At 35.1% G+C, this 17,123-nt stretch overlaps 1 protein-coding gene across 6 annotated transcripts in view; it reads right to left on the reverse strand.

Moving 5' to 3' along the window:
- LOC105476552 (disintegrin and metalloproteinase domain-containing protein 18) overlaps window positions 1–17,123 on the reverse strand; it is a 152,073-nt gene that overhangs the window by 89,212 nt on the left and 45,738 nt on the right. For all 6 annotated transcript variants that reach the window (XM_071068348.1, XM_011732576.2, XM_071068351.1 and 3 more), the window contains 5 exons: window positions 12,418–12,489; window positions 12,051–12,217; window positions 11,226–11,307; window positions 4,212–4,348; window positions 1,941–2,124 (listed from right to left, as the gene is read on the reverse strand). In XM_071068348.1, coding sequence (XP_070924449.1) covers window positions 1,941–2,124; window positions 4,212–4,348; window positions 11,226–11,307; window positions 12,051–12,217; window positions 12,418–12,489 — 642 coding nt within the window. The remainder of the gene's footprint in view (window positions 1–1,940; window positions 2,125–4,211; window positions 4,349–11,225; window positions 11,308–12,050; window positions 12,218–12,417; window positions 12,490–17,123) is intronic.

Consider the following 17,123-nt stretch of genomic DNA (forward strand, 5'->3'; position numbering starts at 1 on the left):
TATATTGATTTTGTATCCTGCAACTTTACTGTATTTATTAGTTCTAATTTTTTGTTGGACACTAGGGTTTTCTATAAATATGATCAAGTCATCTGCAGAGACAATTTAACTTCTTTTCTGAGTTTGATACCTTTTATTTCTTAGTCTTGTATAAGGAATTTTTTCTTCACTGCTGTTAGTAGAAACGTATAATATATAACGTATTATTTATTTTACAAAAAGTCTACAATTGGTTTTCAAAGTGACTGGATATAGAATCTGTGATAACTGTAACAGTGTTTCAGGGCCTCTGGTGTCAGGGGTGTTATTACAGATTCTGTATAGAATCTTTCTGAAATGTCTTGGTTTTCATTTCATTTAACTTTCATATAGTTCAAATTACTCTCTAAATTCCCTTTCGATTAACAAACATTTTTTGTAAAAAATCAAATAGTTTTTCCAGACTTACTTGTCATATAGTATCTGTTGCAACTATTTACCTCTGCTATTATAGCACAAAAGCAGCCATGGACAACATTCAAACACATGGGCATGGCTGTATTTCAATAAAATTTCATTTACAAGAAGAGGCAGGCAGCAGCTGGATTTAACCAACTGGCCACAGTTAAAGAACTCTGATGTAGAAAATGCCTTGGAGAATTCCCTCACAAGGAGAAAGGAATCTGGGACTGACCATCATAATTATCTGATGGCTGATCATTTGTTTCCAAGCACACTGAGCTCACCGTGCTAATGGATGCACATACCACTGAGGTAACAGGAGGCACACTCCAGCAGAAAGTCTCTGATACTTGAAACCAAAGTACTGCTGGAACAGCAAATATAAAGGGAATACTGATGGGACACTGGCTATATGTGCTCTTAGTGTCAATCTGCCTACATTCTATAGTTGTAGAAACCTAAAATGTGAAGACCTAGACCCAGATTGTATTGCTTTATTTTATGCTTCATAAAAAATAGCTAGTATTTATTGGCAGGTAAATGATACCATATTTAGGGGTAGCAGACTGCAAGATGAGCACAGTACAGCTTATCAGGAAACTAAGATAGCATGGGAAAATATGAGATAATTGGAAACTGGTATATATATTCACATATATGTGTGTGTGTGCTATGTATGTACTACATACATTTAAGTGTGATATATGTGTGTGTATATACACATATATAGACACACACAGACTCTTACATATAGGCTTTACCTTGTGAAATATAGGATGACTTAAGAGAAATTGAGAGAATTTAACGGTGTGTTAAAATGTGGTGACAGCTGTTTATGTAGGGAGGAGGAATTCATGTAACTGTTGGGGGATAAATCATGAAGAAACTTTATTGAAATAGAGACAAATTGTTAAATATTATGGGACAACAATTAAAGTGGATTAAGTATGTCATCTCACCTGTTGAAAATAATGTTCATTGAACATTTGATTGATGAAATTATAATCAGGTGTATGCATATATTTTTAAACGAATAAATAAAACAAATTTTGGTCATTCAAAAATTTGCAAATGCAGGAATGCCTGAGAAGGATTTAAAAACCTCATTACAGTGTTTAGCAATTCTTGAAAGAACAAGAGATAGGACAAAATTTGGACCAAATTTAGTAGAAGTTTGTAGAGAAAATAGAGAATGAAGCCAAATGAGTTAGGAACTGAGATGTGGATAATAAAAAGGACTTCATTTAGCCAATATATTCAAAATCAATCTGCTGGCATGATTGGAAACAGATATGCAAACCTAGTGTTAACGACAGACTTGCCTTCTCAATTTAAGAAGTGTGGGAATGTGATTTATACATCTTAACTCATCCTCTTTCTCATATTTCAGTTATAAATTAATGGCATAGTTGCATATATTATATATACCATGACAAACATGTCTTATGTTTTATCAGAAACATAAAAACTGTGCTCGCGTTTCAATCTTTGTTACTCACCTTTTTATTACCACAGTCACATTCTTCATTGGATTCCAAAATCCCATTACCACACACTGGTTGATTTTGATGTAATGGTTGCAAATTTGAAAGCTTCTGAAGGCATTTAGCCTCAAATTTTGAAACAAAATATCTATAGTCATGCATGCTGCAGTTGCTAAAAATCTTTATACCTCTGGCACTCCTAAAATAAAATAATATTCCTCAGGCAAATAAACCTTGCTAATAAAACCACATCTAAACAACACTCCATACATAATCATATAAATCACAAGATGGCCACCCCAAAATCTATACCTTAGCAGAGATTAAACCAACGATAATTCAATTTTAATATTGCTTATCTTTAACATTCTCTTTAAAAATTGCATTGAAAACCTATTTTCAGCGGGGCGCGGTGGCTCACGCCTGTAATCCCAGCACTTTGGGAGGCCGAGGCAGGCGGATCATGAGGTCAGGAGATCCAGACCATCCTGGCTAACACGGTGAAACCCCGTCTCTACTAAAAATGCAAAAAATCAGCCGGGCGTAGTGGCGGGCGCCTGTAGTCCCAGCTACTCGGGAGAATGAGGCAGGAGAATGGCGTGAACCAGGGAGGTGGAACTTGCAGTGAGCCGAGATCGCGCCACTGCACTCCAGAGCGACAGAGCAAGACTCCGTCTCAAACCAAACAAACAAATTAAAAACGTATTTTCTCATCAAAGTAATGCGATAAGGTATGGTGGTTAAATCTATGTATCCATGTATCTATGCATTTACATATCTCTATATCTAAACATCTATCTATTGTTCCCTCTACATAGTGTTCTCTTCTGTTATACAGTTCAAGCTTTCTTCCTTCATTTCAGTCAGATGTCTGCTCAAGTGTTACCTCCCAGAGAGATCTTTCTTGACAACACTATCTTAAATTGTGCCCCCTCTTCATTTTCCTTCCACTTTCAATATTTTTCTATATAGCACTTTGGCATTATGTAAAAATAAGTTTCATTACTTTTAATTTTCAAAATTTCATCTCATATTACCTAAATTTCACACTAAAATATAAGTCCTGGGGAGATCTTTATTTACATGTTCACAGGTATATTTCCACTAGTATGTCTAGGAGAAATGTCTAATAGATGTACAACAGACATTTCAAATATACCATATGTGGTACTGAACTACTTATCACAACCATGTCTGTTCTCAGTTGCTGAATACTCCATTCTTTCAGTGGCTAAGGCTGATAACATTGGTGTGACCCTGGACTCTGTTCTTTCTCCCACAATCCATACCCAACACAAATACACATCTACACTAGAATAGAACATAACGAATTAACAATTTTTATTTTGGCTACTTGTTAAAGTGATAATATTTTGGATCTACTGGGTTACATAAAATACATCATTAAAATATATTACTGCAATTAATTTCTCCTTGTTAAAGCTTCTAGAAAATTTAAAATTACATATGTGACTCATATTTTATTTCTATTGGACAGCACCATGTTAGACAATCATTTATTAGATGGCACTATAGCACTATGTTAGACAATCATGTCTCAGATAGCAAATACTTAAACTGCAAAATCTGAGATGACAGAGGTTCTGGGTAGTCCTTTAAGCCTCCAAGGAAATTAATGTATAACTTCTAAAGTTTCAGAGTTGGAAGTTTAAGAGCAAAAAGAAATGCTTTCGCTTGTATTAACATCCATTTGTTGTGGAACAACTATGAAAAAGTAAGAGAAATATTACACAGAATAATGTTATTTAATCAAATTGTCTCTACTATTTTAAAATACTTTGTTTTAATAAGAATAAGCATTACCATACCTTTGCAAGACGCTCATGCAAAAAGCTACAAATACTGGGCACTAAAATCTCTTCACACAAAATTAGGGGATAAATAGATAGGGACTCAGAAGATATCTTCTACTTGGACCATATAATTTCCAACTGAAAATTAAAAGTATTGTTTACAAAATAAGACTTTTGTTTAAGATGGGTACAAAGCAATCAAGTTTTGAAACCTCTGCTTAAAAGTTGGGCATGACAAGAAAGAATATGAATGCGATGTCAGTGATGTGTATGTGTGTGCACAGACGTAGATATAGATCAATCTATAGTATATATCCCTAAGTATAGAAAATTTTTGTGTGATAACTTTTCAAGCATGATATACCTTTCTAGCCATCAATGTGGTGTGGAATATAAAAGTTTAAAAACTTTATCACATTTTGGAAACAACCTTATAAAAATATAAGTGAAATTAATTAAGAAAACATCTTACACTGCTTCATGATTCATGATGCATGTAGCTCTCAGACAGAAACACTGAGTGATGTCATCATATGTTAATCCTACATTAAGGCCAAGCAGTTGAGCTATAATAACCGAAAATCCCTCCAAATCTATTGCATCTGGATACTAAAATAAAGACATTAAAGAGAAAACTATTATGTGTGAAAACAAAAGCAAGTAATAACTTGAAATATTTTTACTATCTTATTTTCTATTTTAATACTTTTTATATCGCACATACGTCACAAAAATTATTTTGGTATACCATTTATTTATCTGCCATAATTTACTGATTAAGAAGCATGAAACAAGTAATCAAACTATGATAGTCTCTGATTTTAAATTTTGCATGACAAAACTCTAGAGCTTTGAACAGTTGGTATTTCTGATACAATAAAACACATTTATTCCACTTTCTCATTAAATCAGTTCATTCAATGAATAGATATCAATTCAGAGTACTCATGTGTCAGGCATTATGATAGATGGTAGGAATATAATGGCATGTATGAAAGAAAAGGACTTTGTTCACATCTATAGCTTATATTATAGAAAGACAGACAATTAACAGTTATCTGCAATAAACTTTCTATATAAAAATAGACTGTTACAGATGCTTTTAAGTAAATAAAGTACTACAGTAGAAAATTTTATGGAGGGGTATAAAATAAGGCAGTTAACTATGGTAGTTAGAAAATCTTCTTTGTGAAATTTATATTTAGGCTGAGATATAAAGTATGGGAAATGACCCAACATTATGTATATGTATAGGGGGCTTGAATGGGGACCTACCGGAAAGTTATGTATAATGATTAAAGTGAAGAAATGACAGGTCAGAAGCCAGAGATTCAGACACAATCACAGTGAAGAAATTTGGGCCGGGGCAGTGGCTTAGGCCTGTAATCCCAGCATTTTGGGAAGCCAAGGCAGGAGGATTGCTTGAGGCCAGGAATTCAAGACCAGCCTGGGCAATATAGTGAGACTCCGTCTCTACAAAAAAAAAAAATGTAAAATAGCCGGCAAGGTGATGCACACTTGCAGTCCCAGTTATTCGGGAGAAGGCAAGAGAATGACTTGAGCCCAGGAGTTTGGGGTTGCAGTGAGCTGACTGCACCACTGTACGCCGGCCTGGGCTACAGAGTGAGACCCTGTCTCAAAGACCAAAAAAAACAAAAAATAAATTTGAAGTGAGAAGATATTTAAAAATGCTTGCTAACGGTGTGGACTCGAAGTGTTTTTCATATTATTTATCTTTGATATTTATTTAAATCATGATATATTTCTTAACTCTTTAAGCATTACAAACAAAAATCTGAGAACATATCTAATTTTTCTGTATCAATTTAAATGTGTAACTAGAAAATTTGTGTAATGCACAGCTAAAAGAAAAAAAATTGTTTACATGTTTGTTTGTATGTGACTGAAAACACAGAATTGGCAGATGAAAAAATAAACTAATAACTATCCTTTCCTATTATCCTGTAATAAATATGTTTAAAAGTTACAGTGTTAGAATTTGAAAGAAGTTAAAGCCAGAACAGAATATGAGGAATGATATCTAGGCTGACCATCATGTTTTGGGGCAAAATATAAAAACCAAAAGCTAGACTTTTGATACTAGGTCAGAGAGGGAAATATGGTCTTGTACTTCCAGTATAAATGGTGCTCTTATAAAAAGAAGATATTTAGATACTGTGACAGAGACACAGGAAGAACTTCATGTGAACAGAAAGGCAAATATTGGGGTAATGCATCCATAAGCCAAGAAACGCCAAAGACTTCTGGCAAACCACCAGAAGCTAGGGCAAAGGCAGAGAAGAGATTGTTTTCCACAGTCCTTAAGAGAAGCCACTTTGTTCATATTGATTTCAGAATTCCATTTTATCCAGAACTGTGAAGCAATACATTTCTGTTGATTAAGTGCTCAGTTTGCAGTATTTTGTTATGGCAGCCCTGGAAATCTAATACAGATCCCCTAATATATCATAACCCAAAGTAATATATCTTAAAAGTGCCCAGGAATGGGGAAGACACATTACATAGTGAGGAAAAGGTAAGAATTACAGCAAAATTGTCATCAGAACAGTGCAAAAGAGTAAACAGGAAGAATATCTCCTTAAAAGTGGCACTAGATAAGGATGCCCTCTCTCACCACTCCTATTCAACATACTATTGAAAGTTCTAGTACGGCAATCAGGCAAGAGAAAGAAGGCATCCAAAGAGGAAGTCAAACTATCCCTGTTTGCAGATAACATGATACTATCTCTAGAAACCCCACCATCTCATCCCAAATGCTTCTTAAACTGATAAACAATTTCAGCAAAGTCTTAGAATACAAAAGCATATGCAAAAATCACTGGTATTCCTATACACCAATAACAGCCAAGTCAAGAGTCAAGTCATAAATGGACTTACATTCACAACTGTCATGAAAAGAAAAAAATACCTAGGATACAGCTGACTAGGGAGGTGAAAGATCTCTACAAGGAGAACGACAAACCACTGTTCAAAGAAATCAGAGATGATAAAAACAAATGGAAAAACATCCCATGCTCATGGACAGAATCAATATTGTTAAAACAGTCACACTGCCCAAAGCAGTTTATAGGTTCAGTACTATTTCTGTTAAACTACCATTTATGTTCTTCACAGAACTAGAGAAAAGTATCTTAAAATTCATATGGAACCATAAAAGGACTGAATAGAAAGGTAATTGTAAGAAAAGAACAAACAAACAAAAATCAAAAACAACAACAAAAAAAACAAAGCTGAAGGCATAATGGTTGCTACCTGACTTCAAACTATACTACAGGGCTACAGTAACCACAACAGCAGGGTACTGATAGAAAAACAGACATCTAGACGAACGGAACAGAATAGAGATCCCAGAAATACTACAGGCCTACAACTATCTGACCTTCAACAAACCTAACAAAAACAAGCAAAGGGGAAAGAATTCTCTATTTAATAAATGGTGATGAGATAACTAACTAGACATAAGCAGAAGAATGAAACAGGGCCCCTTCCTTATACCATATGCAAAAATTAACTCAAGATGGATTAAGGACTTAAATGTAAAACCCAAAACTATAAAATCCCTGGAAGACAGAATGGTACTAGGCAGTACCATTCAGGACATAGGCAGGGGCAAAGATTTCATTATGAAGATGCCACAGCAATTGCAACAAAACCAAAAATTGACAAATGGGATCTAATTAAACTAAAGTTTCATTCATTAACTAGGAATGGATTAACAGGAAAAGGATTGCCTAGTTAATAAATGGTGCTGGGAGAACTGGCTAGCCATATGCAGAAGAATGAACAAACTAAAGTTTCTTACTCTGCACAGCATAAGAAACTCTCAATAGAGTAAACAATCTACAGAATGGGAGAACATGTTTGCCAACTATGCATCTGACAAAGGTTTAATATCTAGCATCTGCAGGGAACTTAAGGAAATTTACTAGAAGGCAAAAACTAACAACTCCATAAAAATTGGGCAAAGGACATGAACAGGCATTTTTCAAAAGAAGAAATACATGTGACCAACAATCATAAGAGAAAAAGCTCAACATTAGAGAAATGCAAATCAAAATCACAGTGAGATACCATCTCACACTAGTAAGAGTGGCTATTACTAAAAAGTAAAAAAATAGCAGATGCTGGCAAGGTTGTGGAGAAAGAGGAACACTTATACACTGTTGGTGGGAGTGTAAATTAGTTCAGCCATTGTGGAAAACAGTGTGGTGTTTCCTCAAAGACCCAAAGACAGAAATACCATTAGACCCAGCAATTTCATTACTGGGTATATACCCAAAGGAATATAAATCATTCTAAATACTATGCAGCCATAAAAAGGAATGAGATTATGTCTTTTGCAGGGACATGGATGGAGCTGGAGGTCACTATCCTTAGCAAACTAACACAGGAACAGAAAACCAAATACCACATGTTCTCACTTATAAGTGGGAACTAAATGATGAGAACATGTGGACACCTAGAATTATGAGAACACATAGACACCTAGAACACATGGACACCTAGACACATGGGACAACACACACTGACGCCTATCAGAGGATGGAGGGTAGGAGGAGGTAGAGGATCAGAAAGAATAACTAATGGGTACTAGGCTTAATACCTGGGTGTTGAAATAATCTGTACAACAAAATATACAACAAAGCTACAGTAACCAAAACAGCATGGTACTAGTGTTTTGGTTTGGTACAAGAACAGACACACAGACCAATAGAACAAAGTAGAGAACCCAGAAACAAGACCACACACCTACAACCACCTGATCTAACAAAAACAAGCAATGGGAAAAGGATTGCCTATTTAATAAATGGTGCTGGGAGAACTGGCTAGCCATATGCAGAAGAATGAAACTGGACCCCTTCCTTACACCATATACAAAAATTAACTCAAAAAAAAAAACTAAACTAAAATCCCTGAAAGAGAAGCTATGCAGTACCATTCAGGACATAGGCATGGGCAATGATTTCATGAAAAAGATGCCAAAAGCAATTGCAACAAAATTGAAAAATGGGATCTAATTAAGCTAAATAACTTTTGCACAGCAAAAAAATGATCAAGAGAATAAACAGACAACCTACAGAATGGGAGAAAATTTTTGCGATCTACTCATCTGACAACGGTCTACTATCCAGCATCTACAAGGAACAAACAAATTTACAAGAAAAAAAAAAAACATTATAAAGTGGACAAAGGACAAGAACAGACATTCCTCACAAAAAAAATATATGTGGCCAACAAACATGAAAAAAGGCTCAACATCACTGGTCATTAGAGAAATGTAAATTGAAACCACAATGAGATAGCATCTTACATCAGTCAGAATGGCTATTATTAAAAAGTCAATAAACAACAGATGCTGCCGAGGTTATGAAGAAAAAGGAATGCTTTTACACTGTTTATGGGAGTGTAAATTAGTTCAACTATTGTGGAAGACAGTGTGGCAATTCCTCAGCGACTTAGAGGCAGAAATACCATTTGACTCATGAATACCATTACTGACTATATACCCGAAGGAGTATAAATCATTCTGTAATAAAGACACATGCACACATTTGTTTATGCAGCACTAGTCACAATAGCAAAGACACAGAATCAACCTAAATGGCCATCAAGATAGACTGGATAAAGAAAATGTGGTACATATACATCATGTAATACTATGCAGCCATAAAAGAAATGAGATTATGTCCTTTGCAGGGACATGGATGAAGCTGGAAGCCATTATCCTCAGCAAACTAAGGCAGGAACAAAAAATCAAATACCACACATTCTCACTTACAAGTGGGAGCTGAATAACGAGAACACATGGACACATGGGGGGAACAGCACACACTGGAGCCTGTTGGAGGTTGGAGAAGTGGGAGGTGGGAAAGGATCAGGAAGAAGAGCTAAAGGATGCTGGGCTTAATACCTAGGTGATGGAATGATATGTGCAGCTAATCAGCATAGCACACTTTTAACTAGGTAACAAACCTGCACATCCTGTACATGTACCCTTGAATTTAAAAGTTGGAATTAAAAAAAATTAAAATTTTTTCTATCATACAACTTTCGCACAATTTACTTCCCATTTTTCTTTGTCAGTAAATTATAGGAGCTCATTTCTACCAAAATGAGCAAAATATGAAAGAGGGATACATACAATACAAAGGAAACCAGATTGAAAATTCTCAAACCCTGTCTATGCATCAAGTCTAATATAGACTGGTAAAACAGACAATCTCTCCAGAATGTCTCCAAGAAAGGAAAAAGAAATTTCTGAAACAAGGAGAAAACTAGAAGCAATGTATAATTTTATTAAGCAATTGTTGTGCAAATCAGTATAATGCACTTATTAAATTTAGGAAGAACGAAAAGGCACACAATAAAGGCAATTTAATCTTAGTTCATTACTTGGCTCATTAGGGAATAAGACACAATTCAAATGAAGTATATAATTACAGAGGGGAAGTAAAGGAGTCAAAATACGGATATGATGAACTATTGGGATGTTACATTCTAACTTCAATAATAGGAAGTCAATAGATAATACTCACATTTGAATAGTCAGGGCATATTTTTTAGAAATACATAGTAAAAGAATAAATAAACTATTCCTACCCATAAAAACATAAATGATTGTTACAGGCATAATATTGAGCAAAATAGAGCAGACAAGAATACACACTGTTCTGCTTACATAAACTTCAAAAAGAAGTAAAATTAAACAACGGCAATGGGATTGTGGTTTCCTTTGGTACAAATAGTAGGTGGGAGGACACATGATTCACAAGCACCTTCTGAAGTGTTGATAATATCTTATTTCTTGATCTTTGTAGTGTTTACACCTATGTATAAACTTGATAAAAATTAATTGTGCTATATACTTTGACTTGTAGAATTTTATCTATATGCTATATTTTGTACTTCAATAAAACTTTTCTTTAAAAAGAAATTAACATGGAGTTATACGGTTACAAAGATGAAATTTTTTAATTGAGAAAGATGATTTAGTCGTAGATTATGCAGGAAATATTTTTATCAATATACAAATTTTCAATATCCCAAACCAATATATATCATTTACGCATACATATATTTATTATAATAGCATAAAGTATGTGTAAAATTGCAAGCACAAATTCATGATTTTTGCTATTTATTGAACTTGGAGGAAATATGCAGGAGGCTTTAACATTGCTCTAGTGCTTTATTTATTTAAAAATCTAAAGCAAATATTCGTGTCCATTATGACCAGTTGGTGAGTGGTTACAATAAGGTTTGTTCACATAATATTCTTTGTGTTTGAACTTTATAAATAAATAAACTTTCTGAGATTCTATTAATTTTGTCCCAACAAAATAATAATGAATATACATATTCAGAAAAGATCAAGTGATTATACATTGTTTACTTAAATTAATACTTATAAAATATAATATACAGCTTAAAAATAGTGATGTAACAAAGAATAAAAATTACGTACCATAGCAATACCTGCGTCATAGCTTTCATTGCATATGGTGCCTGGAAATGTTGCTCCCACATATTTAGGATGTTTCCTGTAACTACATTATTATAATTTTTTTATTAACATAGTTAGGCAAAACAATTTGTAAACTTATTTATTAAATTAAACCTTCTTTACATAAAATTTTAAAAATGACTTTGCAAATATATAAAGCTTCAAACTAGGTAATATCCAGTAAACTATACAAAATACTAAAATCATTGACTTTAATCAATTCACTTTAACACCAATGTAATTTCCTTTTGCATCTCCTAAAATGGATATAATTTTATTAGCTCAAATTTAACTTCATTTGGTTACCAAAAGTTAAAGAGAAAATAATTTTTAATTTGTGGAAGAGGCAATCTTACCACTCCTAAAGATAAGCATTTTAACATATTAAATAGTGAAAAGAAAAAACCCAAATCCCTCCTAGTAAAAAGTAGACATGAAATGTATTAATTTATCATGGATAATTTTAACTGAATAGTCTCCATTTTTACATCATTCATAAACTAAGGATTATATGTTTTCTATAGTAAAGTCAATATCGTAGAAGTTCATGAAATGCAGGTTTTTGAAATAATACTTATACTCCAAACTATTCTAATACAAAATTGATTATTGTTACTTTTATTATATCTTTAAGTACACCAGTACCTCCATGGCAAAGGCTACTAATTTTTAAACACTTTCAAAGGGGCTTACGAAAAGTTGACGAACACAATAAATTCACTAAATTACCAATTTAAAATAATTATTTATGCAGATATCCTTATTAATGTAGAACATTGTGCTTACACAAGTAAGTATGCTATGTCATGGGGCCGTAGGATGAGATAGTCCCGTTTCCACGCCAAAAATCTTTGTAATATATCATCAGCATCCCCACTGGTGGAAATCTGGTTTTCATTTGACCACAGTTCCAAGGAAGACAGTGTAACAGTCAGTCTGAACTGGGTAAACATCTAAAAATAAATTTATTATACATTTTTAAAGTAACAAGTTATTACATTTAGAAGATACACTAAAAAATAAAGAAAATGTTCCAGTATTTTGAGTACTGAACTAACAAAAAGTATTTAAGTTATTCATTGGCCAAGATAGAACCGAAATTATATTAAAGAAACTTTCATGAAAATGGAAATGTGAAAAAGTAAAAACTTACAGTGTTGACAAGCCCAATAACCTGGACAATTTTTTGTGTTACAGCCATCATTTCAGATCCCATATAATCATACTGAAAAAGAAATTTCATTTTTCATAAAAGTATTATTTTGAATCATGTGAATGAAATATTTAGGCATTGTATTAGGTATTATAAGTAATCTAGAGCTGTTTTAAAGTACATGGGAGAATGTGTGTAGATTTGAGCAAATTCTACACTATTTTACATAAGGGACTTAAGTTTCTATGGATTATATATTATGTATATACATATATATACAATACACACACACCCAGAAATATTATTAAGCCTTGAAAATGGTTGTCCTGTCATTTGTGAAAACATGGATGAGGCTGGAGGACATTATGCTAAGTGAAATAAGCCATACACAGAAAAGAAAATCTACATGATCTCACTTACATGTGGCATCTAAACAAAACAAAACAAATATATTCAGATACATAGAAACAAAGTGAAAAGGTGGTTGTCAATGGGCAGAGGGCAGAGTGTGGGAAGAAATGTGGAAATGGCATTCATAGGATACAAAGTGTGGGTTATGTAGAATAAATAAGTCTAGAGACCTAATGTACAATGTGAGAACTACAGTTAACAATATTGCTTTATATACTGAAAATTTGCTAAGAGACTAGATTTTAGGTACTTTTACCACAAAAAGGTAACACTATGTATACAAAAACATCATAATGTATACATCTTAAACATATATACTTTTAAAAAGAATAGGCCGGGCGCGGTGGCTCAAGCCTGTAATCCCAGCACTTTGGGAGGCCGAGACGGGCGGATCACGAGGTCAGGAGATCGAGACCATCCTGGCTAACACCGTGAAACCCCGTCTCTACTAAAAAATACAAAAAAAACTAGCCGGGCGAGGTGGTGGGCGCCTGTAGTCCCAGCTACTCGGGAGGCTGAGGCAGGAGAATGGCGTAAACCTGGGAGGCGGAGCTTGCAGTGAGCTGAGATCCGGCCACTGCACTCCAACCTGGGCGACATAGCGAGACTCCGTCTCAAAAAAAAAAAAAAAAAAAAGAATAAAAGGTTACAGAGAAGATATAAATTGCCAATATCAGGAATGAAAGAAGATTACAATATCAAAGGATGATAATAAAGTATGAAAATACTGATGTCAAACACTTATTACATTTTCATAAATTTGAAAATATTACTTAAAATGGCATTTGCCAAAATGGCCAAAGGTAAAGTTCAAACAACATATAATCATGTAACTATTAAAGTGGATTCTATAACTTTAAACCTTCCCATAAAGAAATATCAGGTTGAGAGGACTGTAAGGGTTAATTGTTGGGCAGGTGCAGTGGCTCATGCCTATAACCCCAGCTCTTTGGGAAACTGAGGCGTGGACAACATGGTGAGACTTCGTCTCTATAAAAATTTTTTAAAAATTATCCAGGCATTGTGGTTCATGCCTGTAGTCCCAGCTACTTGGAAGAATGAGGCAGGAGGATTGGTTGAGGCCAGGAGTTCGAGATTGCGGTGAGCTATGATTTTGTCACCGCACTCCACGCTGCATGACAGAGTGAGGCCCTGTCTCTCTCTCTCTCTCTCTCTAAAAAAAGTTAATGGTTACCGATATTTAAATAATAAGTAAAGAATAAGTAAAGGTATTTGTACAAAAATCATTCATTCAGAATGTAGGAAAAGGGCAGACATTGTAATTTGTTTTATGAAACCAACACTACTTTAACAACAGCTTAACAAGAAAAGGTCTTTTTTGGATATTCTCGTCAGACATAAAATGGATTATCAATGTCACCACAAGAAAATTCAGGCAAGTCCAAACTGAGAAACATTTCTACAAAATAACTGGCATGTATTCTCCAATCGTGCCAAGGTACATGAAAGACAAAGATCATAGTAATGCCACAGATTGGAGTAGAAAAAAGAGACATGTCAACTCAATGGAATGTATGATCTTATAATTGAGGACTGAATTAGGAAAAAGACATTTGTGGGAAAAATGTCAAAATTTTTATAATGGTTGATAATAATGTAGAAACATTAACTTTTAAGTTTTGATTACGATATTATGATTATAATAAGAGGTTAACTTAGGAGAAGCTGTGAAAAGAATCTCTTTACTGTTTCTTAACTTTCATGTAAGTCTAAAGTTCTTTCAAAATAATAAGTTTAAAATAGTAAAATGCAGCTAAAAAGCAAAGAGGGATATCCCACCAATATCACTGGTGAACATTAGAAATGCTGATACTACAAATATACCAATTTCTAAAAGATAAAAAGAATGTGTTACAAATTCATTCTAAGAAATTTGATAATTTAGATCATTTTAAAAAATTACTTGAAAACCTATGCCTTAGTTCATTTGCCTGCTAAAAAGAATAACACACACTGGGTATTATAAAAAAGAGAAATCTATTTCTTCACATTTCTGGGAGTGGAAAAGTCCAAGAGCAAGTTGCTAGCATCTGGCCTGGTGAGGGCCTTCTTGCTATATCCTCACATGGCAGAATGCAGAAGAGCAAGCTACACAGTGCTTTTATAAGGGCCTTAATCTCATCCACAAGGGAAGAAGTTCCTCATGCACTAATCACCTCTAAATGGTCCCATTCCTTAATACCATCACCTTAGCCATTAAGTTTTAATACCTGAATTTTGGAAGGAACACATTCAAACCCTAACATTCCATCCCTAGTTTCCCAAAACTCATATCATTCTCACGTACAAAATACCTTCATCCCATCCAAATAGTCCTAAAAAATCCTAACTTGTTCTATCATCAGTTTTTAAGTCTAATTTCAAAATCTCACCTAAACATTATATGAGTAAGACTCAAGGCAAGATTTATCCTGAGGCAAATTAATTTCCAGCTGTGAGTCTATGAAATCGAACAAGTTATACGCTTCCAAGATACAACGGTGGGACAGGCATAGGACAGACATTCCCATTTCAGGCAGAAGAAAGAGTCAAGAAGAAGGGAACAGCAGGTCCCAAACCAATGCAAAACCCAACAGAGCAAACAATATTAAATTTTAGGGCCTGCAAATGATCTTCTTTGACTCCATGACCCACCCATGAGACACACCGGGGTGGGATTTGAGCCCCAAAGGCTTTGCTGTGTGCAGCCCATGCTTCAGCTCTCACACATTGAAAATGCGTGAACGCCGCTTTCCCAGGCTGTCGTTCCTTCCTGGTTGCTCTATAGTTCTGCAGTGTTGTGGGTGGTCCAGCACCTATGTCTCTGCTAGACATTGCCTTGGTGGGATCTCTCTCAAGCATCCTTTGAAATAGAGGTGGAGGTAGCCATGCCACCACAGCTCTTGCACTCTGTGAGCCTGGAGAGTTAGCACCAGGTGGACACAGCCAAGGTTCACAGTCTGCACCCTTTGAAATTACAGTCTGAGATGCACCTGGGCCCAGCTGAGCTACAGCCAGGGCAGCAGAGAAGTGCCTGGCTGTGATGCAAGGATCTTAGACCTGAGGTGGCCCCGGTGTGTAGTAAGTCTCAAGGTCCTATAAGCATTCTGGCTTCTCTCTTTAACTTGTCTTGCTTACAAATCCCTAGCACGCTGAGCTTGTAATGAAAGGAATGAGGCACATCCCCCATATATCTCCCAACTTCCTGAGTCCAGCTTTCAAACTTCAGAAAAACATCACCTGGGAGATCTCCGATAAGGAATGCTAAATGTATAATGTTAACCAATTGTAATGCTGTAACCGAGAGAATTACCTTGTTCCCTGTAACTTTACATATCCTGTTTACATCGGGCTATAAAAAGCAAGCACTCGCATTGTTCGAGGCCCTCCCGTATGCTGTGGAATGGAGGGACCAAGTTCGAACTTGTAGTAAAGATCCTTGCCGCTTGGCTTTGACTCTGGACTCTGGTGGTCTTCTTTGGGGAACAAACGGTCTGGGCATAACAGTAATAGGAAGGCAGCCTTGAAGATCTCTAAAATGTCTTTGGGGTTATTCTCCTCTTGTGTTGATAAATAGCAGCTGACTTCCTCTATCCACACCAATGTTCTTTAAAGGTCACTTGACACACTCTTGCTATTCTACCATACACACTTACCCCACCCCCACTCCTGCCTCCACCGTTTTTTTTGTTGTTGTTTGTTTTTTTTTGTTTGTTTGTTTGTTTTTACAGGGCCAGGCTGCGAGTTTTTCAAATTTTTACATTCTTCTTCCCTTTTAATTATAAAATCTATATTTAAACCATTTATCTTGTCTCAAATTTTACTATAAATAAGTAGAAAAAGGCATGCAGCATCCTGAACACCTTGCTGCTTAGATTTCTTTTGCCAAATACCTGAGTTCATCATTCTTAAGTTCTGTCTTCCATAAAGTTCAACGGCATGGGCTTAACTCAGCCAAGTGATTGGCCACTTTATAACAAGAGTGGTCTTTCTCCCAGTTTCCGGTACCTTGGACTTCACTTCCATCTGAGCTCTCATAAGAATAGCCTTTACTGTCCATATTTCTACCAGCATTCTGTTCATGACCACTTAAGTAATTTCTAAAAACTGTTCATAACCACTGATCTCTAAAAAGATTCACAACTTCCCTAATTCCCTTCTCTTCCTCTGAGCACTCATCAGAATCACCCTTCATACTCCATTCGCAGTAATACAAGCTTTTTCCATTATTTACTTCAAAACAGCTCCTGCTTCAACCCATTGCTAGGTACCAAAATTACTTCCACATTTTTCGA

This window comes from Macaca nemestrina, chromosome 8, assembly GCF_043159975.1.
Source record: "Macaca nemestrina isolate mMacNem1 chromosome 8, mMacNem.hap1, whole genome shotgun sequence".
Classification (NCBI taxonomy): domain Eukaryota; kingdom Metazoa; phylum Chordata; class Mammalia; order Primates; family Cercopithecidae; genus Macaca; species Macaca nemestrina.